This window comes from Eschrichtius robustus, chromosome 20 (genome assembly GCF_028021215.1).
Source record: "Eschrichtius robustus isolate mEscRob2 chromosome 20, mEscRob2.pri, whole genome shotgun sequence".
NCBI classification, from domain to species: Eukaryota; Metazoa; Chordata; class Mammalia; order Artiodactyla; family Eschrichtiidae; genus Eschrichtius; species Eschrichtius robustus.
The window spans coordinates 1,670,831-1,697,522 of NC_090843.1; the positions used below are offsets into that span (position 1 = coordinate 1,670,831).

Below are 26,692 nucleotides of genomic sequence, written 5' to 3' on the forward strand. Positions count from 1 at the left end.
AGGAGAGAACGGTGGTCGGTGGAGGGCCACGCGCTCCCCGAAGCGACACTGGCACACCGGGCGGGAGGTGAGGCCGGACTCCGGATCGGCCCCTTATCCCCGCGGGGAACCTCAAAGGGTGGCCCTCAGAGGCACATCCAGCCGTGGCTCTTTTCTCCCCGCTGGGAGGATGGGACCAGACTGAGGACCAGCTGCCATCAGATCTTAGGCTTAGACGCGGCCAGGAAGACTCAGATGGTGCCAAGTAAGACCACCTTTCATAAGGTTTAGAAATCAACGAGGCATCTTATCTTCCTGGAGGCCCTTCCAGAAAGAAGCGGACAAGGAGGGTCTGGATACTGAAAACCCAGCGGTTCTTGCCTCCAGGGAGAATTGGAACGCTTGTTTTCAAAAGCCAAGGTTCTGGAAAGGAAGGAAAGAGCGAGGCCATCGAAGAGCGAGGCTGCACGGGCAGAGCAAGGGGAAGGGTCTGGAAGAGGGTTGATGAGCAGCCGTGTGCTGTGCGCATGCACCACACCCGGCGGACCCTTCCTCCAAAGCGCTGTGCGCATGCGCGAGCCGTCAGCCCGTCCGCGAAAGCGAAGCATGGATCCCCGACCCCAAACGCTCCACCACGACCTCGGGAGCCACGACAAAGCTCCAGGTATCTGAGTGAGGCAGGCGATGGAGAGCAGGCTTGGAAAATAAGCATTTCAGCAGCAAGGAGAGACAAAACCTAGGACCTCCCCAAATTTCAGGACCACGTGAGCCCCTGGAACTCTAGCATCCACCCTAGGGAGGAAGAGGGCTCCCCTACCCGTAAGTCAGGGCTCCCACCAGCCCTGACTTCCTGGAGCTCCATTTAACTTGTTCTGGAAAAATTAAGTTTTGTGCGCTGTCTCACGCCTGAGAGTCACGGGACAAACTCATACCCGCCCTGCCATCCCCACATAGTTCCAGGCCGGGCTTCCCACATCCCACGGGGGTGTTCTCACTCCGGGTAGCGGTGACAGCATCACCGGACCCGCGGTACCCGACCTCACAGCCGAGCACTGCACCTGTGGTCTAGTGCCACCCCAGCCAAGCACCCGGATGCCCCACAAAAGCTCTCAGCTGATTTCTCAGGTCTGTGTCAACTTAAAAAACATCTGGAGAGAGACGTACAAGGCTCTCCTCCCTTCCCCACTACTTTCTGGCAGAACTTCTGGAGCTATTATGGCCCTTTCTTGTGGCTTAAAGAAAAGCTTTCAAGTCCCCAGGGACACTGAACTCCCTTCCTTACCCCGTGAACCTAGAAGAATAGCACCACAAAGACCTCCTTTCTCTCCTTTTCATAACAGGGCCATTATCCTCAAGAATGAAACCAAGTTGGGGTTTTTTTTAAGCTCCTTTGACAAAGGCTCTGGTCCAACCACCCCTCTTTTGAATTGACTGGAGACTCTGGAAAAAGAGCCCAGCGTGGGCTGAGCTGGCAAACGGGGCGGGGAACATCTACTAAGGGGGGGCCTGGGGAGGGGGGGACAGGACATGCGCTGGCGCTGGGAAAACCTCCGCCAAAGTCCTGCGTCTTTGTTCAAGCTGCCGTTTGGCTACTCTTTTGAATCTTCAGTCCCTGTAGAGTTTTCTTTTTCCTCCAAAAAAGGAGTTCAAACTGCCCCTCAGAACATTTCATCCTTTGCCCATGGGCTCTGCCAGATATGCTCCATATCTCCAATGAGGAAGGTGAGAATGAATAAAGGAGGCAGTCCCCCGGGGTCAGCAAGAATACTTAGAGTTTTCCTGTACATTTTCCCTAAGAGTCTATATTTTTCTTGGGGTGCAATCTGCTCTTCTCTCCACAGTCTTAGGCCGTTACAAAGGACATTACCAGGATGTAGCTAAATTAATTCCTACACATCAGTTTGGAGGTGGAGAAGTGTAGCAATTAAAAAGCCAATGAGATGCTTCCATTTGTAATAAAGGTCATTATCCCAGCTCATAATCAAAACTCTTTGAAACCAGTGTTAGGGAAACAAAACTTACTGGCGGTAATTACTATGTACATCTTGCCAGCATGATTTCAGAGCATGGTGAAGACAATAAGGCAGTCAGACCCTAAGAAATACTTCCCAGTCCCCAATATTTTCATCCGGCAAATATCTTGATAATAGCCATTTGGCTGAAAGAGACCCTCCTTTCCCTGTAAACAAAGCAGCAGGCAATGAGTGATTGCAACCCATTCCACTTGCCTTCTCTTGGTGGTTTCCTGAGGTTCAACTGATCTGGCCAGCATTTCCTTATAGATTGGGGATTTTAAGTAGCGGGCATAAGAGTCCTAGCGGGAACAAGAGAAAAGCAGTTACTATGAGAGGGAAAGTGTCACATCAAACGAATACACTTGCCGTTTCCCCAGCCTTCCCTCGGCAGTGAGATTGCAAAGTTAAGAGGATTTGTATCCTTGTGTGCAAGGCATTCAGATGTGTGTCTAAAGCCGCGGTGCTCAAGTGTGGTCCCCGTGCCGGCAGCATCCATTTCACCTGGCCACTTGCTAGAAATGCACATTCTCAGGCCCACGCCAGTCCTGCTGAATCAGAGACCCGGGCTGTGGGACATGCTGAGTCTTGGCCAGATGCTGCTACCCTTTGCGCTGGAGAACCCTGGTCCATAGCCGCCCCCAAAGAATCTCGAGGGCTCTTCGGCGAAGTACGCACGCAACGGCAGACCCTTGCTTCCAACCTTGCCCACCCAGTACCTCCACTTCGAAGCCCACTCACAACCCCTTCTCCCCTGAATTTCAGTAGAAAGGCAAGAGAATACCAAACCCAGCCCAACCAAACAAAGCCCCAGGCTCAGACTCCTCTCGTGTGGCTGTTTGCTGGGACCCTCGGCAGGTTCAGGGAAGTCGCTTCCTCAACGCTTGCTCCCCGCAAGCCGACTGCAAACTCTAGTCGTAACATACATGGGACAAAGCCCACAGAAACATCTAGGAGAATCTCTTAACAACCAATTGAGGATTTTAAAAAATTTATTGAAACGGTACCATTCTAAAGACGAAGTAGTAGCAGTCAAAGTCATGAGAACTATGGGCAGAAGACCTAAATAGACATTTCTCCAAAGAAGACATCCAGATGGCCAACAGGAACATGAAAAGCTGCTCCACGTCGCTAATCATTAGAGAATGCAAATCAGGACTACCGCGAGTTATCCCCTCACACTGGTCAGGATGGCCATCATCAAAAAGTCTACAGATAACAAATGCTGGAGAGGGTGTGGAGAAAAGGGAACCCTCCTACACGGTGGGGGGAATGTAAATTGGTGCAGCCACTATGTCACGACGGTCTATACGACGACTGCAGAGTGAGAAGCCTTAAGAAGGCACGCAGGGGCTTCCCTGGTGGCACAGTGGTTAAGAATCCGCCTGCCAATGCAGGGGACACGTGTTCAAGCCCTGGTCCAGGAAGATCCCACATGCCGCGGAGCAACTAAGCCCGTGCGCCACAACTACTGAGCCTGTGCTCTAGAGCCCGCGAGCCACAACTACTGAGCCCACCTGCCACAACTACTGAGCCCACGTGCCTAGAGCCCGTGCTCCGCAACAAGAGAAGCCACTGCATTGAGAAGCCCGCGCACCACAACGAAGAGTAGCCCCTGCTCGCTGCAACTAGAGAAAGCCCGTGCGCAGCAACGAAGACCCAATGCAGCCAAAAATAAATAAATTAATAGATTAAAAAAAAAAAAAAAAAGGGCACACAGCCTCTGCAGGCAGGCAGTCCTCCCTGGCCAGAGGGCTCAGAAACACACAGAGGGGCCAGCCGGGCGGGCAGGAGGAAGAGAGAGTTGACAGCTCTGCATCTAACACCAGCAAAGCAGCAACCACACATTCTCTCCCTTTTCCCCACATCTAAAGAACCTTCCCGGTACCTGGGGAGGGAAGGGCTTCCGGGCCTCCGTGCACCCTCACCACGGCCGCGCCTACCTTCTTCATGAGCATGTAGATGTGGGTCTGCGCGGCGTCCAGCACGTAGCGGTGGGGATGCTTCAGCCCCCTGACCGTGATGTCCATGGTTTTGCCGTCTATGTTTATCCACCGCCTCGCCCCTGGGGCCAGGAACAGCCTGAGACGGGGAGGAAAATGTCAGCAAAAGCAGCCAGACCAAGTCAGTGAATGAAAAGTTCACAGCTGCTTGGGAGCGAGGGGTTGACAGACGTGGCTTGGGTCCCCCGGGGTGAAAGTGGTCCTTTTTTTAGGAGACACTAAAGCATTTGAACAGGGCGCCAAGCAACGTTTCCTAGAAGCAAGAAAACAGCCCTGCCAGCATCGGGAATGTGAGCTTGTGTTTGACTTTGGAATTCCCAACCTCTGGCAGAGAGCAAAAAGTGGGTGGGGTGACCCTCCCCCAGCTTTCTCCCAGGACCTCCAGCCTCCCGGAGCAGGGGTGAGGTGTCCACAGCGCGAGGTGCGGTGACCGATGGGGACGCGAGGCGTGGGGGGGCCTCCATCCAGTCTCCGACCTCAAGCGTAACCGGGGTTGGGGGGCCGGTTGGGGTGCCGCGGGGAGGCTCCCCACCAATCTGGCTCATCCTCACTTGTAAATCTCCTCCGCTTTCTCCTTGACCTTGGACTGATCTCCGTACTTCAGATCTTCACAGGCTTCCCAGAATCCCAGATTCTCCCCTGCGCGGGCCGGGATGGGGGGGGGGGGGGTGGCGGGGTGGGCGGGGGAAGGGTCCACAGGAGCCCAGACGGGAGGGGAAGGGAGGAAAGAAAAGAAACGGGTCAGCTGGGGTACATCCCATCCTGAAGCGGCGAGCACGTCGGGGGCGGGACCACACGCTCCTGGGGAGAAGGAGCCCGTCCTCCGTCCAGGGCCCGGAAAGGCTTGTTACCCCAGTGAGCGCACCTACGTGCTCCGGCAGTGAACCAGGGGGGCACATGCCCTGTGTGTAGCCCTACGTGTCTGCCGGGAACCTGCGCTTTCCCCCAGGGCACGCAAGTCAGAGCTCAGATGAACCCCCAGAGGCGGTCTCGTTCCTTTTCATCCAGGATGTCGCACACCTTGCTTGGACAAGTGACATCTGATTAGGCTGGGACGCATGCGTCGCTGCTCTGTCGGTTTTCTCCGTGAAGGGTCCTGGTGACTTTGCTCCTGGTCGATGACGCACGTGACTCCCACCTCCTTTGTGCACAGAGAGCCCGTCTCTTAGGGCTCCTCGCGGGGCGTATTCCAGCCAAAGACCCTCACGGAGATGCTGCCGAAGCGGCGAGGCTGATGGGCTGGCTCTCGAGGAAGGCCTGGTCACCTGAGCCAGAGAGTCTGCGCCTCTGGTCCCAGGAGAAAAGCCAGCTGCCGCCCCGCCCCATTTCCTTCCAACTTCTCTAATGGGTTCTCCCAGCCCCCAGTAGTGCGAACACCTCGGTGCACCGTCCCAGGTGGCCAGTTTTCGCCTGAGAAAATAAAGGGGGTCACTCCAGTGGGAGAGCAAGAGCTTATGTGTGCACGTGTATGTGTGTACATTGTGCGTGCGCATGTGTCTGCGTATTCGCGTGTGCGCGTGTGTGTGTGCATGTGTGTGCATGTGGGGCGGGGGGGAGGTGAATCACGGAATGCCATGGTGGGCGGAAATGGACCAGACCATCCCCTCCTCTCCATTCCCAGTATTCTCTGGAAGGCTCCCAGGCATTTTAGACTGGAAAAGTTTGCACGATCCTAAGCTAGCTGACCTCTGTCCCGTAACTCTACAGAGCTCCTTCCTCTTCAGCATAAAGTTCAGGGTGTTCTTGGGACCGAGGTCACAAGCATGAGTAAACAGGCCAGCAGTGCTCTTAAGTGACAGCCGTTGGCCTTACAGCAAGTGCCCCGTAGACCACCTTGCCCACGGCAAGACGGTTAATTGCTTAAAGGTAAAATTAAATGAGCAATTATTCACACTAGTCAAAAGGCGGAAACAACCCACACGTTCATCAGCCGACGAATGGATAAACAAAATGTGGTGCATACGTACAATGAGTATTATTCAGCCTTAAAGAGGAAGGAAATTCTGACATAGCTACAATGTGGATGAACCTTGAAGACAGCATGCAGAGTGAAACAAGCCAGACACAGAAGGACAAATACAGTATGATTCCATTTATATGTGGTCCCTAGAGTCCTCAAGTTCATAGAGACAGAAAGTAGAACGGTTCCCAGGAGCTGGTGGGGAGTGGAGCGGGGAGTTAGTGTTTAATGGGGATAGAGTTTCAGTTTGGGAAGATAAAAAAGTTCCGGAGAGGGATGGTGGTGACAGTTGCACAATGATGTTAATTTCACTGAACTCTACACTTAGAATGGTTAAAATGGTAAGTCTTATGTTATGAATATTTTACCAGGGTAAACAAAATTAAATGAGCACAGAAAAATGTGTACGTGAATGTTCATAGCAGTACTACCCATAATAGCCAAAAAGTTGAAACAACCCAAATGTCCACCACCTGAGAAGTAGATAAACAAAATGTGGTATCTTCACAGAATGGAATATTATTTGGTCATGAAAAGGAATGAAGCACTGTTACATGCTCCAACGTGGACGGCCTTTGAAAATACTATGCTAAGTGAAAGAGGACAGAAAGCCACATATGGTATGATTCCATTTATATGGAAATATAAATGGAAATATCCAGAATAGGCACATCCATGAAAATAGAAAGTAAATTAGTGGTTGCCTAGGGCTGGGGGGGTGGGCCGGGGAGTTGGGAGCAGAGGAAGACAGAGAAAAGGGAGTGACTTCTATGGGTCAGGGGTTTCTTTTTGAGGTGGTGAAAAGGTTCTAGAATTATATAGTGGTGATTGTTGTGCAACTCTGTGAACCTACTACACGGCACTGAACGGCAGACTTTAAAAGGGCATGCGAATGATACGGTCTGTGAATTTACAGCATGTGAAGCATATCTCAATTTTTTAAATTTTAATTAAATGAACTGATTATTTACCTGTTCTGTTCGTACCGGAAGCCTCGGGAATCTCATCCCGAGATCACCAATAGCGCTCTTTTAATAACGCAGGGAAATCTTGGGGATGGATTCTTACCAACACTAAGCAAGGCGTGGGTGGGATAAGCTCAGGGTGTAGTTTGTTAGCCGACCACTAGATGGCGCCGGATCCACTTATTCACCAGTTGCTTCCGTCCTAAAAGCAGCTCCCTTTCCCATCCAACTGTTCCGGGTTTTATTACCTCACGGCAATTAGGCTTAATCAGAAAAAAGCGATTTTTCAAGAATCCATCTTAGCATGTAATGTGTGCACCCGGCAGTCAAACAGGCTCATGGCAAGTCCCGTGGGATGCTTTCAGGTGCAACCTCACAGGCCAGTGGGTCTTGGGGAGCCAGGCTGTGTCAAGGCTCAAATGTGATGCTCCCCACGACTGGGGACTTGGAGAGAAATAAAGGGACCCCGTAAAAGTAAATCTTTCAGGGGAGGTGGTGAAGCCCATGGCATGTTCCGCCTAGGGAAGTTGGTCCTGATCTGGCCTTTGCTTTTCCCAGGTGTCTCCCACTGCAGTGTATTTACGAGGCTGCAGGGGCCTCCCACAATGAGCCGCCCGGAGCTGGGGTATAAAATGTGGCCCCATCCATTCCATTCAAATCCTCCAAGGAAGCAGCAGACCAGGAGCTGAGACAGTGGCTCTCGATCATGGCCACATGTCAGAATCACCTGGGGGGTTTTCAAGACTTCAGAGATTCCGCCCCAAACCAACTAAAAAGAAACCTCTGGGGATGGGATCCAGGTGAACTGAACGGGCGGCCACGGCAGAGGAGCCCTGAGCTGAAGAAAACCAGGCCCATGGCGGCAGCAGACCTGGGAGCTCGGGGGTGGGAGAGCCAGGGATCAGGGCGAGCCAGTGAGGGCAGCCAGAGGGGACGAAGCCTTGGAAACCTGAGTCATGTCCACGTGGATTCTGTGAGCAAAGCAATTCCCCCGACTGCGGGGCCCCCGGGAGCCGATGGAGAGGCCGGGTCCGGGGTGAGAGTCGGCCCAGGCAGAGCTATGGAAACACCTGCCCAGCATCCTCGGAGCCCTAGGCTAGACGTTCAGGAATATTTCTAAAAGCAAATATTTTATTTAAAAAACTCAGAGACCCACCACTGAATTCTTTCTTGAGAAAGTACTGGAAGCTCTGTCGGCCCTTGGGGTCTCGGATCAGCTCACTGAAGTTGAAGGCCCATCGTTCCACCCGCATCTTGGTTGGGATTTCCACCCTGCAAGGACCACGATTTGTTAAGTGCTCCAGACACTCGGGGCTGTGCCAGGGGGCGGCCTGGGTGGGGCGAGGGGGCTTCAGCCCCTGCTAACCTCCGTGAGTCCCCCGGCCCAGGGCACGACCCAACCCTCCCCTGCCCCATCCCCGCACAAACAAGCCGAGTAACCCCTTGCTTGGAAAATGCAGCCTCAGACACGTCCCCTGGGCCTCGTCTCAGGATCTGGCCTCCCCAGCGGGGGGAAGGAGGTCCCCAGCAGAGAGCCTCACGCTAACCCTTCAGGGCAGAGGGCCATGCACGCCCCCTCCAAGGCCTGTGGAGACCAGGGGGCCAGGCTGCCACACCAGACCAGGGAGAACCCCAGAACGGCCCCGGTGATGGGTGCTGCGGCCACTGCCACCCCCTCGACGCCCCTTCCCTACGGGGACATCTGGTGACCCTTCCTGCCCTGCTTCAGGCCCCGTGCCCCCAGGCAGACACCCCACAGGCCCTGCCAGCCGTGCACCCTCTCCCAGAGCCTCCCCTACGATGCCAGGCCCACTCCACCCCTGCTCGTTCTGAACATGCCTCCATCTCAGGAAGGACATGCGAGCCCAGCTAGCATGGGATGGGTCTCACGGTCCAGAAAATCCGGAAAACTGTTGGCTTTTCTCTTATTCCTTATGGAATTCTCCGTAACCCAACACAGCCCCTTGGAAACAGAGGTTCCCAAGTCCCAGACACCACGTTGCCCACTGATGCAACAGCTGAAACCGTGACTGGGTACAAGTGATGTCTGTGGGATCTCAAGTCGGTCAGGCGAGCTTACACTTCCCTAACATCAGCGTGGAAACAGTAAGAATCCCGGAAAAACAGCTACCGCTTACGGAGTCACCATCTGTGATGCACTGTGCTTTACACACACACCCATCGCTGGGTCCCTAAGGGAACACGGCCAGCTGGATAGCATCGTCCCCACTGTATTTCCAAGACGACGGAGGCTCAGAGAGGGTAAACCCTTGCCCGGGCCCACACAGTAAGAAGCAGGGCCCGGCGTCAAACAGGTGTGCCAACTTCAGCGGACATCAGAATCCCCTGGGAGACTCATTAAAACACGGACTGCTGGGTGCCATCCCCCAACTTCCCGATTCAGTCTCGGGTGCGGCCCAAGAACTTGCATTTCCCATGAGTTCCTGGAGGATCCTGATGCGGCTGGTCCGTGGCCAGCCCTGGGGGCGGACGCTCCGAGCCCGTCCTGTGAACCCTCGCTGCTCACTGAGATCAACGGGCTGATGGGGGTGAGGAGGTAAGCCAGGCCAGTTAACAAGAGGCTTTGGAGATAAGGGCTGGATATTGGGTTTTTGTCTGGTTTGTTTTGTTTGTTTGGCCGCAATGCGCGGCATGTGGGATCTTAGTTCCCAGACCAAGGTTTGAACCCGCATCCCCAGCATTGGAAGCGTGGAGTCTTTACCACTGGACCACCAGGCAAGTCCCTGTTTTTGTTTTTTTTTAAAGCTTCCCAGGTGATGTTAATACCGTTCTAAAATCTAAACCATTAAGAAGAAGGCCTCCCATTTTTGGGGGGGGGGGGGCGTTCATCTGGCATCCACTCAGTACCCTCTGAGCAAGGGATCCTACATAAGCATCACCTCTCTTCTTCACCAGCAAATCTCTACCTCAAGCTTCCATACTCTACTCTCCATTTCACGTAGCATCCGGCAGCATCCACGCCTCCTTCCGAAACCCTCTCAGGACAATCCCTGTCCTGGCCAGGTGGCCCTGCCTTTTCCCCCACAAGACCCGACTTCTGCACAACCTTGTGCACGGGGAGGTTCAGGCTGCCTCTCCCTTCTGATAACTGCGAGAGAGACACAAGCTCCAGAAAACCGTCCTATTAACTAGAGGCCCCGGAAGACTCCCCAGAAGATGGTTCTAGAGTCTTGGGCTCTGCGGTGGACCCCCGACTCCAGATGAGCGCCCTCCTTCACCTGTCCGCTGCCCACAGCAGGCTACACGGAGGGGGTGAAAGGCCTCCGCAGCTACGCCTGCTCACCTGGCCGGATCTGTGCCTCCTGGGTGTTCCTCATGCCTTAGGTGGTGATGGCCTTGGCGTTGACCCAGCTGTGGCACGTACCTGACGCCCTCTGTCTTTCCAATCTCCCCACCCATCTCACACGCTCATCCCGGCCCCTTCTCCCCTCTCCTCCTCCTCCACCTTTCCCGCTGAGCTGCCCTTCTCTTCTTTCTCCCTATGTTAGCTTGGGCTTTTCCCTTCTGCATTTTGGCCTTTGCCACTCTTCCAGACGACAGATTTACGCAGACACAGGTAGCAGCAACAACTGTTCAAATTTCACAAACAGCAAAGGAGTGAGTGATGTAATTCCCCAAGGCAAGTTTAGGGCTCTGCCTTCCAGGAGCTTATTTTTACTCTAATCAGAAGTCAAAAATGCAAAGCCATAAAGATGATTGCTTTCTTTTCGAAAACGATCTATGTATTGTTAAAACAGAGTTACCGCTTGACCCAGCACTTCCATTCCTAGGTACATACTCCAGAGAAATGAAAAACATATGTTCACATAAAAACTAGCAAACGAATGTTCATAGCAGCATTATTCACAATCGCTAAATGGCAGAGACAACCCAAATGTCCATCAACTGATGAATGGATAAACAAAATGTGGCATATGCATATAAATTAATATTTTTCAGCCATAAGTCGGGATTGAGTATGAACACCTGCTTCAGCATGGATAAGCTTTGAAGGCATTATGCTAAGTGAAAAAAGCTAATCACAAAAGACCACATATTGTATGATTCCATTGATATGAATGTCCAGAATCGGCAAACCTCTGGAGACAGAAAGTTTAGTGGTTGCCGAGGGCTGGAGGGTTTTGGGGGGAGGGGGATTTGGAGGGTAATAGCTAAAGGGTAGGGGGTTTCTTATTTGGGTGATGAAAACATTTTAAAATTGTGGTGATGGCTGCACAACTCTATGAATATAGTAAAAACCGTTGAATTGTACACTTTAAATGGGTGAATTATATGGTGTGTGAATTCTAACTCAAAAAGTTACTTTTAAAAGGACCCCGATATCTCGAATACATACAGTTTGGCATTTAAATCCCAGAACTGGGTGTCATCTGTTACCCAAGGATTGCTAGGAAGGCAGCCCGACATGATGGCGTCGTTGGACGAAAACTGCTCACTGTACTTGACGATCCTGAAAAGCAAACGGAAAGCGATTTCCTAGAAGTTCAACACCCCAGAGACCAAATCAACACTCAGGTTGATCGACCAGGCTGTCCTCCTTCAACTTGATGGATTTCGTTACATACTTGTTACTGTCTTCTTAGAAAAACGCTCTAACAGCCCTCGGGATTGGCAGGTGTTAAACAAGATCTGTCCTATTCTAGTTGTGAAATGAAACGTCGTCTCCCAAACCAGTTCTTTGTGACTTCTCTGTACCTATTTCATTAAAATACAGCCTCTTTACATTTGATCACGAGTTTTCAAAATGCAAAGCTGACTCTGTTTGCACGTGTTCACACAGGTGTCTTGGCACCATCTTGGAAGCACAAGGTCACCACGGACTTGGTGAGATTCTGTTGCCACCCTGAGGTCCACCCTTGGTCAAATAATGCCTGCATTTGGGAACTCAGACCCAGTATTCAAAACGGTGGTCTCATTGAGACAAATGTGGGCAAGAGCTAATTCCTCCTAGTCGGGTTAGACCTTCTGAGTCAACACGTGTCCTGGTATCTGGCAGTCTGGAAAAACCTGGCATGCCTTCACCCTATAGGTGGGGATTGCATCCGTAGTATACACGTAAGGCACCTGCCACGAAGTCTGCCCACAGCCATGAGAGTTTGATAGAGCAGGACCATGCCCGAGAGATACATCAGAGCTCTCGGTTTACAGTTCTGTGCAGAACTCAAGCCCCTGGGCTCCATTTCCCCCACGACCTTCTTATTCTTACCAGACCTTTTCAGCGGAGCAGCTGAAGGGAAGGGGAAAAAATGCATCCACAGGTCCAAACAGTATAATGACGTCAAAATTATGGTAATGAGGCTCTGAGACAAATAAAACTTGGAAGGTGGGCCTACGGAGTATCCAGTGTAGCCTTCCAACCTCCTCTAATGGACTTTCTATTTGGTTTCACGGAACTGGGTTTCTGGAACATCAGAGTAGATGGGTCTGACTTTATCACAGAACAATGAGTATCATTATAACCCAAAGCGAGCGCCCACCGAGCACCCGGGTGCAGACCCACCTGTGACTCAGCAGCCACAGACAGAAGTCACTGCAAAAGGTGGGTGAGGTCAGGGCATGTATCTTTGGGCAGGTGGTAGTTTTGCAAACTAGGGGTTTGAGATGATGTCAAAAGATACTTGAAGATTTTTACAAGAGCCTAACCCTAACCGCATTGGAAGAAAGGCACTGGACAAAACACAGTATCTCCCACCCCGATGGGTACCTGTGGTCAGAATAAATGACTAGTCATGTTGTGTGTCCCCAGAAATCAGCCAAGTCCATTTTCAAGTGTGCAGGAAAATCGCAGAGCTAGAAAGGTGATCCTCCAAGGAGTTCCACATTTTGAAAGGGTAATTGCTTACATTTGGGGGGCACTAAACCTTTTCATGTCTTCCAAATAATGCACTCTGGGAGACTGGATCAAAGTAGCCTGAACGTTCAAGGATCAAACATAAATTTCCAGTTTCTCCCAATGGGATTTTAAATCAAACATTAACAACAGATACTTATCAGTACACTGAACTGCAGAATCCAGCCGGTGAACTTTTGACTCTTCCCACTTTCCCATCCACACAGACAGGCTTGTCTAGGGCCTCACCCAACCCTGATTTTGCCTAGCCCGAGACCTGGAGACTAGCACTGAGTGAAGAACTAGGCACTAAACCCCCAAGAGACTGCTTTTGTCCCTCTGAGTCCTTCAGGCTCTTACATCAACCTATGACTTGCCAAGCTCGCCTTGAAGCAGTTCTCCTCCTGCCTAACTATCGTGCAAACCTCACCAAGACCAACAAAGCAGGGACATACCCGCCAAGGGACACGGAAGACTTCACCGTGGACCTCATTAAGGCCTGTCGGTAATACATGATCTGGAAGAGACACAGTTGTTAGATGTCCAACTGCCCCACCGGGGTGTCGCCAACGCCGACACATACATATGGCTCCAAACCAGAAGCCATGTCCCCATCAAAGCACCCCGTTCCGTTCCCGCAAGCCGGCCACCCCAGGACCAGCAGGGCTCAGGTCTGCAGCAGATGGGTGGCCCCCATGCCTCCTTCACTCATCTCATCGTGTGTTAGTCTCGGAAAAGGCACCAACTGGGAAAAAAAAAGTTCTAAGGTGCGTTCAAGTGAGACATGGGATAGACACAGAAGCTTAGCTTTGCCCCCAAATGCCTCTGACTCACAGAAGCAGACCTAACTAACCTCACGGCCAACACTCCCCAGGGCTCTCTGTCTTGCGCCCCGGATACAAGATTTGCCAACACAGGTAGCCTGTCACCCTGGACAGATGCTGAGCGGCCCCGTAACGGTAGCAGCAGGGACCAGGGTGGATGCACCTGCCCCACGTCCCTCAGATCTGAGCCTCCGGAGGGCATTTCACAGCCTGAGCGTGAGCATCAGCCCCATCCAGATCTTACACGAGACGCTTTGGCATTCTGTGCCGTCCGTTAATCGGGAAACAACTGTTTGAACGTCACACATGGTTTTCATTTCATCACTGAGTGCAGAGCAAGAAGCCAAAGTACATATAATTTGTTAAGAGGATTAAAAATCAGACTTCCCTTGAAACTGGGAGACTAATTACCTCTTTTCTGACAGAAACCACTGTTTGTTTCTGTAAAACAAAGAAGCAAAAACCATTAAACAGATGTCATGAAATCATTACAGTCCAATAACCCATTTGAAAAATAAAAACCCTTCCCCGAGAGGAAACTGCCTGTCTCTTTTGACTTAAAAGATAGAATTTCCCCATCACCACCCCTTCCACCCTATTCTACACAACTACTAGAGAGAGAATAAGATCAACTAAGAGGTTTGGTGAGGGAAGGGGATGCTTTACCACTGTAACTTTATCCTACTCTCCTAAAAGCCAAGATGAATTGAAGACTAAGTTTGGGATTGCTCCCAACCCACCGTAGCGCCTACAGAACGTCTGAAATGGAATCGGGGAGGGGGGGAAACTAGCAACTTGACCAATACCATATGTTGCGGGGGGAAAGCCACGCTGTCAAAAACAAAGCACACAATTAAAAGACTCAAGAGAAGCCTCCACTGCAAGCTGAGTCCAAGAGCTGAGCTGTAACGTGGAAGAGCTCACACCGGGCCCTATCCTCTCTGAAGCCGCTGAAGCAAGTTCGCGTCCTCTCTCTGGACTTTTCGAGTCATAGCCGAGGAAGGAGGGCTCCAAGAGGGGCTCCATGTTTAGGGTCTTGGAAGCTCCTGGAAACCATTCAGACCTGTCTCCTACTAAACTCTCCTACCATCTGACATGCTTCCCTGGTACCACCTGTCTGCCCCATGCAACTCTTGGAGGCTGGGCACGGTGGGTGATTCCAATTCAGTTTTCCTAGGTCTGGTCCAGGGGCTGCCTGGTGCTGACTCTTATACTTCAAGCTGAGCATCTAATTGCTGGCTGCTAAAACCCATGCTGCTGAGTGCCGCCAGGTTTGTGCTTGAAATAGAGTCAGAAGTCCAAGGAGGACACGACCTCCCTTAGCCAGTTAGTAAAATAAGTACTGGACCAGAGCCCATTAACAAGGAATCAAGGAAGGTCTGATCTGGAACGTCATACACAAGTCTCTCCTTTCTAATCCACGCTGGGTTTCATTTTGCATCCTTAGATTGTTTTTATGTGCTTGCTTTTCGCAGGAAATCCTTCTTCCTGGGTGGGGTAAGGAGAGTTAACTCAGAAAGGTAATGCTCAGGTAGGCCTCTCTAATCTGCCGCCCCGCCCCCCCCCCCCCCCCCCCCGCCAAACTTCCTTCTTCATAGCACTGATCACAGTATAATTAGATATTTGTTTGTGTGACTCTTTGTTTAATCTATGTATCACCGATTAAGCACCATTAAGAGCAGGAAGGCCGTGTTTATCTTCCCGAGCATAATGTATGGCACAGAGTAGGTGCTCATTAAATGTCAAACAAATGATGACTGCAGTGTGCGTGGAGGCCTAGAAAAATGGAGATGTATTTTAAGGTTAACAGAATATTTTTCCACTTAAAAAATTGAGAACACTCCCCAAATATTTTGGCAATCACACTGATTATCTGTTCTAATTCTCTAACAGCCCTAACATAGGGCTGTTTTAGAAGACACATGTTTCAGGTAGAAAAGAACCCTGGGGTCAGAGTAGGGAAGCTGGACTTTTGTGTAATAATAACCACCAAGCAATAGTACAAAGCAATTTACACCTCTCTGAGCCCTTACAGAGTTTGAGGGAGGAAGGTTTTATTTTTCTGATTTTCAGCTGAGGAAACCAAGGCCCTGACATCTCCTGGTCAGTAACTGGCTGAGGCAGTATTCAAACCCAGATCTGCCCTTTGCAAAGCCGAGGAGTGATCCAGGAAAGACAGAAAATGATCTGCTCTCTTCACCAATGCCTTCCTCCTTGCCCTGAAGCTGAGGATACCGCCGAACGAAATGTCTTCTCTGTCCGGCCATTTAGTTTAAAATTAAAACAAAAAAGAGTGCTAGGGCCCCAATCACAAGAGGAAGCACACACACAGAAGACACTCTGTAATTAACACTAGTGATGGGAAAACACACTCCCAGCTAGAAGGGAAATAAGATCTGGGGACCTAAAGCACAGCATGGTGACTATAATTAATGATACTTGGGAGTTGGTCAGAAAGTAGAGCTTAACTGTTACCACCACAAAAATCGCAATTACGTCAGGGGATGGAGGTGTTACCTCACCTTATTGGCGGTAATCATTCTGCAATATCTACATGCATCTAATCACACATTGTACACCTGAAACCTACATATGTTATGCGCCAATGATACTTCAATGAAGCTGGAGTCCGGAAGCACAAACATTGGTATAAAGATGGCAATTGTACTATCAAGCAGGCACCATCACAAACACCCTCCTTCGAAGCGCCCAGGCCCCAGGATGAGCCATCCTGTGGGCCACTGTCCTCTGGCCTCGGGGACCCTGCGTGCACGAATACAGACAAGACAGGCAGACTCTCAGCCTGTCCGATGGTCTCTGGGCTCCCCGGGGCGCTGTGCTTGCAAACCGGTCACCAGCACACTCATTTCCAGTCTACTTAGCGTGGTCTGACTTCGGCTTAATACCTTTATTTCTGGGGTCATTATCTCAAGCTTCGGGGTTTTAAGATTTTTATATTTTAATTCCCTTCTTGACTTTGCTATCCTTTTAGGGCTCTGTGTCGAAGGTGTGGTTTGCTGTGGGTTTTCTGAGTCCCCAGATTACCAGCTGTCTCCTGGGAATCAGACTGCAGTGGATTTGATTGAGTCTGAGAGTTTGCCCACCTCCACCCTGGATTGTCCGTGCGGATTTCAGCATTTCTAGCTTTAAAAACAGCTGTCCAGGGACTTCCCTGGTGGTGTGGTGGTTAAGACTCCACACTCCCAATGAAGGGGGCCTGGGTTCGATCCCTGGTCAGGGAACTAGATCCCACATGCACGCCTCAACTAAGAGTTCGCGTGCTACAACTAAGGAGCCCGTGAGCCATGACTAAGGAGCCCACCTGCCGCAACTAAAGACCCAGTGCAACCAAGTAAATACTAAAAAAAAAAAAAAAAAGCTGTACATAGGATCTGCCTCCTGCGGATTGACATATAGGGTATCTCTGTGCTTTCAGGAGTGCATGTGTATCTGGGCAGTGAGGGAGAGGGAGCTGGACTTTTCTGAAAGCCGGAGAGAGAATTTGATGGGGGTGGGAGTCGTTATAAGAAAGAGTATCAACTTTGGGGTCAGAAAGGTCAAAATCCCTGTTCTGTCACTAATCGGTGACCTGACTTTGGATGACTTATTTGGCATCTCAAAGCCTCTGTTTTCTCATTCGTAAAAGGGAATAGAAAAGGGGGGATTAAATGACAGAATCCTTAAGTGACTGGCATAAGGCGGGGACTCAGCGTACCCTGGCTACTGATTAGGGTTCAGATACTGCTGCTGAGAAGATACAGGGTACGGCACTAGCCCCAATTACGAGATAAAATACAGGATGCCCAGGCAATACCGGGGACGTAGTCACGCCAACAAAAGTTATTCGCTGCTTATGTGAAATTTAAATTTAACTGGGCATTCTGTATTTTACTCGCTAAACCTCACAAACCTACTTTCAATATGATTATTACCTAGCCAAAGGCCATAAGAAACATTAAAGTGCAGTTATTAAAAAATACACACACACACACACACACACACACACACACACACTTCTAAGCAATTCAAAGAAAGCCACCTCATGGTAAAATAAGAAATAAACATTTGTCGCACCTTGGAAGGCATGCACAAACCCCGGCTTTCTCAGCAGCTGGTCCACCTGGGATGAAGTCACTTCTTTATCCTTCATCCCAGTGACACATTTCACTACAACAGGAACACTCCGCCTAAGGAATTGTCAAATACTCTGCATTCTTGGGATTCTGACTTATGATTTTTCACTTGCAGAGTTGCCCAAATAGGGACGCATCCAGATCTTGTTTACACAGCTCTGCAGCCAGCTTGCTGGCCCTGAAACCCAGATGCAGGCTGCAGACGATTGTCACAGGGCAGGAGGGTTCAAGCCCATCCCCTGGGAGACCCTGGAGTGACAGTGGACAGAGGCGCGGGAGCCCCAGAGAGGGGTGAGCAGGGACCCTGGGGTCAGGCAGCCAGGCAGGAATCTGTGTAAACAGGGCTGAGAGCCGGGCAAGCCATGGAGTGAGACGCAAGGTGGGGAGAACCACAGGGAATCGGGGAACACAGGCCTTGAGAGCAGAGAAAGGGTCAAAAGCCAGAAACCAGGAAATCCGGGAACTGAGGCGCTTATCGCAAAGCAGACAGGAAAGAGATGGGGGCAGCCGGCCAGCCAAGGGGCCGAGAATCCGAGGCTGTGAGCATCCAAAGGAGGTCTGTCCTGCCATGTCCTTCCCGATCAGGTCGGGGGGGGATGACCACACAGCTTCTAGGGCCCAAGGCAAGATGAAAATGCCCGGCCCCTGGTCCGAAAAAGTAGTAAGAATTCTAAGACAGCAGAACATCAAGGCAAGTGCGGGCCTGCTGAGCGTGGAGCTGGGGGCCTGAGCACAGGCCGTCTGCTCCTGAAAGGGGCCCTGGGTGCAGCACCGAAGGGTGCGGTCGGGGAGCAGAGGTGGTACCCAGAGGCCCTAAATGTCCCCGTGGCTGGCCCAGACTGGGCAAACGGCTCAATCTGTCTGTTTCCGGTTTGTCCTCTGAAAAAGGGAACTTATATAAGCCTCACTTCCCAAGCTGCTGGGAGAAGGTAATAAAATCCAGCGAAGCTTCTAGAAGCTGCGTGACGGACATCAGGGCACGTCAGCAGGACACGGAGTGGGCTCAGGGGCCCGTCCGCTGGGGCGCAAACCCCAGCTTCACCATCTCCGACGTGTGACTCGGATACGTTGCCTGGTCCCTCGGCCTGTCTCAACTGTGGAGCAGAGATGCTAGAGCTTCTACCTCATGAGATGCTGAATCTGCAGAGCCCTGACCAGGGGTGAAGCGGCCGGCCCCATGGCCGGCACACAGGGAGCTGTGGGCAAGCCTCAGCCCTCCCCCTGCTACCACCGGTCACGCAGGAGCCCCAGGAAGGCAGCCGTTTGTCCCCAGCTGGGGGGAACACACGGCGGGAGGGGTTATCGCTCACGGAGGGCTCCAGGCCGGGGGCTCTGCAGAGCACAGCACTTACGTCTGTGTAGCCACACTTCTGTCCTTCGCCCAAAGGCCGGTGTGGCTGCCAGTGTAAACAGTGCTGTTCTCGGCAGCCGTTGGAGGCACCAGGCAGGGGTGTGGACACTGGTGTGTACCTGCCTCCCCCCGACCCCCAGCCGGGGCAGAAGGATGAGAAGCGAGAAGGACAAGAAGGAAACTGGCGAGGGACAGTCCCCCAAGCAGGGTCGAGGGCCTCCAGACCCCATAAATGCTCTCTGGCAGCAGGGAGACAGTTGTAATGATAGTGAAAGCTGCTGTGTACACGTCGGATTCCGTTCCAGACACTTCACATAAATGACCTCACTGAGGCCCCTGAAGAAGGAACTATTCTTATTCCCATTTTATAGATGAGAAAACTGAGGCTTTGAGCTCAAGAGCTTGTCCAAGGTCACAGCTCCAGAGGGTGGCGGAGCTGTAGTCACTCTGGTGTCAGAGCTCCCTCGAGCACACGGCACTGGCCCTCGTCACAAAATGACCCTGGTGACCCTGTCGGGGTCGAGGAGGGAGGGCCGGCCCTGGGCACTGCTGCCCACAGCAGGCTGGGGCCCGGCCACCACTCAGCCCCTCCCTGCAGGGCCAAATCCTCTCTGAGATAACGGGAAGGTGGCCCCCCACCTCCAGACATCAGGACTGAGAGAGGACACGCTCCCTACGTGTCACCCTGGCTCTGGCTGGCTCCTCCCAGGGCTGGGTGCCCAGCGGCCAGCGGCCATCAGCTTGAGGAAGTGGGTCACCCAGGGTCGTGGACACCTGCCAACCCCACAGCCTCCTTCCTGTGCTCGATGGTGTTTATGGCTCTTGGATCATTTGCCCCTGTTTAAGGAAAAAAGAGATCTTTTCAAGAATTTACGAATTCTTGGAAATAGGCCATCTCTTCAAACCGGCACTGAGAGATCTTCTCTGATCGAGGCAGCAATCCGACACCTCTGCACCCCCAAGGCCTCCTGGACACACGCCCCATCCTCCGGACCCTCTCCTCTCAGGCCAGATAAACAGGGGACACTGGGTCCCACTGTGGGGAAGGTCACACAGGTAAAGCCCAGCCCCTAACAGCTGGCTGTGACCCGCGCTGGCCGAGAGGAGGACGGAGGGAGGATTACGGTTCTTTGTTCTTCTTAATGCACGAGGGCAGCCAGAGTGCAGACAGGAGAAAGAGAGCTGGTGGGAGAGAGACACAGAAGACAGAGCGTAAACGGCAGTGACAGCACCCCGGTCACACAGCGCCACGGCCGCAGCCTCACCCCCGGCCCGTGCGCGGACCCCGGGCTGAGAGCATGGCCCGCGTCTGCCAGGAAAGGGGCTCGGAGAGCAGGAGGCATCTCGGCCCCGAGCCTGCCCGCCAGGGAGCCTGGATACACCTCCTCGGCGGCGGGGCCTGGCCGCCCTCCTGGGAAGGCACCCCAGAGAGCGCCCGACCTGGGAAGGCACCCCAGAGAGCGCCCGAGAGGAGGCAGCTCACTCAGCATCTGCACCGTCCTGCCAGGGCTGAAGCTAGAGATCCCGCCCCAGCACGAACGTGCGCACACACACGTGCACAGGCGCGCACACGGACACGTGCATACACGCACCTACACACACAGACGCGCGCCACACAGACACGTGCATACACGCACATATACACACAGACGTGCGCCACACAGACACATGCATACACGCACATACACACACAGACGTGCGCACACACACACATACACACACACATACACAGGCGCGCACAGACACATGCATACACGCACATACACACACAGACGTGCGCACACACACACAAACACACACATACACACACACAAAATACACATACACACACACAGGTGCGCACACAGACACATGCATACACGCACATACACACACAGACAGACGCACGCACAAACACACACATACACACACACACACAAATACACATACACAGGCGCGCACAGAGACACAGACACACGCATACACGCACATACAGACACATACATACACACACAAGACACACACATAGACACACACAGACACACACGTACACAGACGCAGACACATACACACACATACGTGCGCGCACATACACACACACGTACACAGACGCATACACATACACATACATACACATACGCGCGCACACACACATATACACAGACACACACACACACACAGCAGCGCCTGGTCAGAGCGAGTGATGGGCCTTCCCCCTCCACCCTCCCCTCCTCCACACCACAGAGCTTTCCAGAGCTGCCTGATCCATAATAACTGCAAATCTTCCAGCCCGGTTCAGTATTTTCCTTGATGACTCTGTTTCCTTGGTAACCAAGCCTGACAAGGCCCCGGCAATTATCTGTTATCTGACGAGGGGAACGTAGGAAAGGCCGCTGAAGGTTGACAGTGCCAAGCGTGCATCAAAGGAAGGGTGACTCTGAATTACGGATGAGGGTCCCAGCAACGTCCCCGGGGGATGCCCTCTGGGGACGCGACGTCCCCTCCAGGTGGACTCCAGCCGAAACCTGGGCCTCTGGCCCACACACTTGGGGGGGGGTCCCCAAAGCCATCCTGAGCTCCAGGCCCCGGTGGGCAGCATACACAAGTCAGAGCCTCCCGGCCAGCTTTCGCGTGCTCCTTCCTCTTGCCCCTCCGACTTCCTTCCTTCCTCCTTTCCGGGCCCACCCCCCACCCCCCGGCCCCCGCCCAGGGCTTTAGGCACTGGCTCACGGATGACACACTAGGCTAACAAGGCCCCTGACCCCTTGCTGCCCAAAGACAACGGTAGACAGAAAGCAAGGAAACCATCTACCGCTAGTTTACGTGGGTTTAGGCTGGTTTACTGGCAGCTGTGGTTCTCAGCTGGGGCAATCCTGGCCCCCCCGGGGGGGCACCGGACAAAGTCTGGAGACATTTTTGATAGTTGGGACTGAGGGGCAGGCAGGGAAAGGCTCGGAGCTACTGGTATCCAGGGGGCGGAGGCCAGGTATGCTGCCGAACACTCCACAATGCACAGGACAGCCCCCAGGGCACGGTCTGGCCCCAAGTAACAGTGCCACGGTCGGGAAACCCTAACCGGGTGCCCACTCTTTCAGCAGCTTCTGCACCACCTTTCTCTAAATAAAAACCCGTCTTAGGAAATCAGCCATCCATCATCAATGGTGGCCTACTGGGGGAAAAGGGTCCTTTTAAAATAAAAAGCACAGGAGAATCTTTGCAAAGATCCCACCCAACGAGACGCGAAAGAAATTGGGACAGTCCAGGTCCGGTCACGCGGATTAAGGTTTAAACCCACAGTTGATTCAAGGGTTGTGAGCCTGTGGCCTACAGACTTCGGGGCGGGGGAGGGGGGACTGGCGGAAATTGTGTGCGAAATGCCTGTCTGTGCATCTCTGGGTGAAATGGGTTCATAACTTTCATCAGGTCTTCAAAGGGGAAGTGACTCAGAAAAGTCTGAAAACCAACCATCTAGATCCCATTGGCTCTGACCTGCACGCTGCCAACTCCGGTCTCTCTTGATCAGAACCCCTGCCATGGCCTCCCTGCTCTGATACCACACAGCCCATAGGCCTCCCCTCTTTGGCAGTCTCAAAGGGGAGGTACCAGTGCCCCACAGACACAAACAGACAACAGACATGTGGACACCTTCCCAGCCTGAGACCCTGACCTAGGCCCCGCCCAACGTATGCAGCAGAGACCTACCTGTTTTACCTGATCTTCATTTGGATTGGTCACTCGGTCCAGGCCATAGTCCAGCACGTCATTCATTCCCGGCTGAGTGGGAAAACAAAAACAAAAACAACATAAGAACCACCGCTGGGAGAGTCTCCAGTTTCTGATTAACTTTGGATCTTGGGGGGCTTCCCTGGTGGCGCAGTGGTTGGGAGTCTGCCTGCCAATGCAGGGGACACGGGTTCGAGCCCTGGTCTGGGAAGATCCCACATGCCGTGGAGCAACTAGGCCCGTGAGCCACAACTACTGAGCCTGCGCGTCTGGAGCCTGTGCTCTGCAACAGGAGAGGCCGCGATAGTGAGAGGCCCGTGCATCGCGATGAAGAGTGGCCCCCACTTGCCACAACTGGAGAAAGCCCTCGCACAGAAACGAAGACCCAACACAGCCAAAAATAAAAAAAATAAAATTAATTAATTAATTAAAAAAAAAAAAGCCTATGGTGGTAACCTTGTCAAAAGGAATCAACTACACAAAGAAATCAGTTGCGGTAGTATAATAGTCGATACACCTATTTAAAAAAAAAAAAAAAAAAAAACTTTGGATCTTGGTCAAGCTGCCAATTGTGACACCAAGCTGAGGGTCGTGGTCCAGCCTGTGGGGAGCTACAGGGGTGTGTACGATTCTCCAGGTGAGCTGGTGAGTTTCATGGGGCTATTCCACCACCACAGCATCCCCAGAGCCTAAAACAGAGGGATGGAGAGAGGGATGGAGGGAGGGAGGATGGATGGATGGATGGATGGATGGATGGATGGATGGATGGATGGATGGAGGGTGGGTAGGTGGGTAGGTGGATGGATGGATGGATAAGTGATGGATGGATGGATGGATGGAGGGTGGGTAGGTGGATGGATGGATGGATGGATAAGTGATGGATGGATGGATGGATGAGGGGTGGGTAGGGGGATGGATGAATGAGTGGGTGGGTGCACAGATGGATAAACAACATGCAAACTCAATCAGAGTTCCCTGGGATTAGCACATGGGACTCCCGACTCCCTTCCCGCTCTACAGTTCATTGTGTTGGAGAGTCCAGGCTTCCGTCAGGCACCCAGAGTTTCCAATCCCGGTTCTGCCACTTCCCAGCTGTGAGGAAGATCTTGGAAACCACTTCTCCTCTCTGCCCTTCCCACCCCTGAGAACTGCAGACGATCCCTGCTGCCTGTCAGGTTCCTGTGAGGATTTAGCACGATGGAGTATGGAGCTCTCAGCAGAGCGTCCCTGTTACCAAGCAAAAGCTGTGTTCATCGTAGGATCACGTGTGTGAACACCTGGCCCAAAGCCGGCCTCAGCGTCTGTCTGTCTCCCTCAGGCAGCTACCTCCCCAGCCAGTCCTGCTCCGTCTCTCAGTCCCTCGGGGCCAGCAATTCGGGTCTTCCACCTCCTCTGTCTGTCTGGTGCGGGCACCCGTCTGGGACAAAGAAATCCCCCCAGGGTGACGGAAGACAGACACCACACACGCACACTCGCATACTCTCACACTACTCACACGTACACACTCACTCTCACGCTCAAAGACTCGCTCACGTGCACACACCCCCTCCCACTCACAACTCACATCATCACTCTTTCGCACTCTCACAGGTATGCACTCACGCTCGAACACAGGCACATGTGCTCACGTCTGCAGCTCACAGACGTATGTCCCGGCACAGCCCCCCCCCCCCCACACACACACACACGCACACACACACGCTCCCCCCCGGCCCGCGCCCTCGGGGCCCCCTGCCCCCCAGCAGGCCCTCCAGCCTCAGGGGCTTCCGCGCAGTCGTCTGCTCACGTCTTGGGCCCCTTCTCCAACTCTTTGCTCTGAACTTGATCCACACTCTGATGTGAATTCAGCTGCTGCACGGTGCACCTGTGTAATCGGCGCAGGACCCTGAGCCGGAGCCGCCCGGCGGGCCTTGTCCTGCCGGCCGGTCCCCGCCGGCCCCTCCTCACCTCTCAGCCGCTCCCATCCAGCTGCAGTCCCACCCCGGGGCCCTGCCTTCAGACCTCTGCATGGGGCTGCCTTTCTCCTGCTGCTGTTTTGGGAGACTCCCAGGCTGCATTCGCTCATGCACTCATTCATTCATTCACTCATTCCCTTACCCACTCATTCATTCACTCACACACTCATTCATTCATTCACTCATTCCCTTACCCACTCATTCATTCACTCACGCACTCACTCATTCACTCACTCATTCCCTTATCCACTCATTCATTCCCTCACGCACTCATTCATTCATTCACTCATTCCCTTATCCACTCATTCATTCCCTCACGCACTCATTCATTCATTCACTCATTCCCTTATCCACTCATTCATTCACTCACGCACTCATTCATTCATTCACTCATTCCCTTATCCACTCATTCATTCACTCACGCACTCATTCATCATTCACTCATTCCCTTGTCCACTTATTCATTCACTCATGTACTCACTCATTCATCATTCACTCATTCATTCAGGCATGCATTCATTCACCCATTCATGCACTCATTCACTCATGCACTCACTCATTCATCCATTCACTCATTCATCCATCCACTCATTCCTTCATCCACTCATTCACCAGGTAGCATGGGGGTCTCTGCTCTCCACAACAGTCACCAGAGCCACTGCTGACACAGTTTCTGGGCTGCAAGAGGCAGCCGGAACGCAGATACCACAGAGCTGACCGTCAGCGCACAGGACACAAGGGCCACGGTGGCCTGGCGGTGGGCTGTCAGCAGACAGGGAGCCGTGCAGCCGCGTGCAGCCCCGGCCAAGTGCAGGAAGCCCCGCCTGCCCAGAGACGCCAAGCCCACCACCACCGCCTCCAGCCAGAGGAAGTGTGAACGCCAGGGCGTGGTGCCCGAGAACATCCCTGACGCGAAAGCCAAAGAGACAATTTGCTAACAGCTCCTTAACTCAGGTTGGGAAAGGACCCTCGTACCCCCAAGGTCTGCTCACGAGGAGGGGACAGTCCCAGAGCCAGGGCCGGGGTGGGCGCCGGTGCCACGTCCCAGTGACACGTGGCTGCACCACATCCCTCCCGTCCCTTGTCTTGTTCTCTCCTCTTCTCACCGTCACTCTCTCCCCTAACGTACAGTTTGGACCTTTTTGGTGCGCAGCACAGAGAACAAAGAACAAATAAAACACCAGATCGTTTTAAAAACAAAACAAAACAGGGGACAGAGAGAGAGATGAGGTTGACGCAGGGAGAGACAGAACTGGAGGGAAGGGCTGCAGGAGCCTGACCTTGGCGTGAACGTTACTTCCGCGGAGAGCTGGTCCCAGACCCCGGATCTGAAGCAGGACCCCGCCCCTCACAGCTGTCCCCGCATCCGCACAGGACACATTCGCTGTGCAGCAGTTCTAGTCTCAGACCCTCCACCAGACTGTAAGCTCCCTGAGGGCCACGTCTGTCTCGGCTCCCAGAGCAAAGACCCCCCATTGCCTCCTAAGCCCCTGGCACAGAGTGGAAATTCACAAAACAGATGTTCGGGGGTTTTTTCTTAATTTGGATCAGAGTCAATGGACTCTCCCATCCTGTTTTAATGGTAAAACGTTGTATGTCAGACCACTTCCCCAGGTTCACAAATGGCCTTCGAAAATATTATTTTCATAGTGTCACAGCGTTCAGTCACGGAGCTAGAACTTAATTTACTTTGCCCCTCTCTGGACATTCAGTCCAACCTCAGCGGGAAGTGGAGGACAGGCATCCTCTCGGCTGAGTGTTTGCACTTGTGGTTGAAACAAAGGCCGTTCAGCTCGACGCTCAGACCAGCAACCGCCCGACTTAGAGCACACGTGCCACAGGCCGCCTCTGTCCCCAGACCACACCCTCCTTGTACCCATGGCCCACGTGTCAGCGGCCTGTATCCTGGGGAGACACGGATGCCACAGCAACGATGCACAGGAGGCCCCAAGATGAC

At 52.8% G+C, this 26,692-nt stretch overlaps 1 protein-coding gene across 2 annotated transcripts in view; it reads right to left on the reverse strand.

Moving 5' to 3' along the window:
* The window catches only part of RGS9 (regulator of G protein signaling 9), a 66,334-nt gene that overhangs the window by 12,198 nt on the left and 27,444 nt on the right, over positions 1-26,692 (reverse strand). Inside the window, exons 9-16 of one of the 2 annotated variants that reach the window (XM_068530058.1) lie at positions 22,769-22,831; positions 14,006-14,035; positions 13,226-13,287; positions 11,277-11,390; positions 8,076-8,191; positions 4,546-4,633; positions 3,935-4,073; positions 2,208-2,293 (exon numbers count right to left, since the gene is read on the reverse strand). In XM_068530058.1, coding sequence (XP_068386159.1) covers positions 2,208-2,293; positions 3,935-4,073; positions 4,546-4,633; positions 8,076-8,191; positions 11,277-11,390; positions 13,226-13,287; positions 14,006-14,035; positions 22,769-22,831 — 698 coding nt within the window. Of the gene's footprint in view, positions 1-2,207; positions 2,294-3,934; positions 4,074-4,545; positions 4,634-8,075; positions 8,192-11,276; positions 11,391-13,225; positions 13,288-14,005; positions 14,036-22,759; positions 22,832-26,692 lie in introns of both variants that reach the window. The other variant, XM_068530057.1, reaches the window with a different exon arrangement.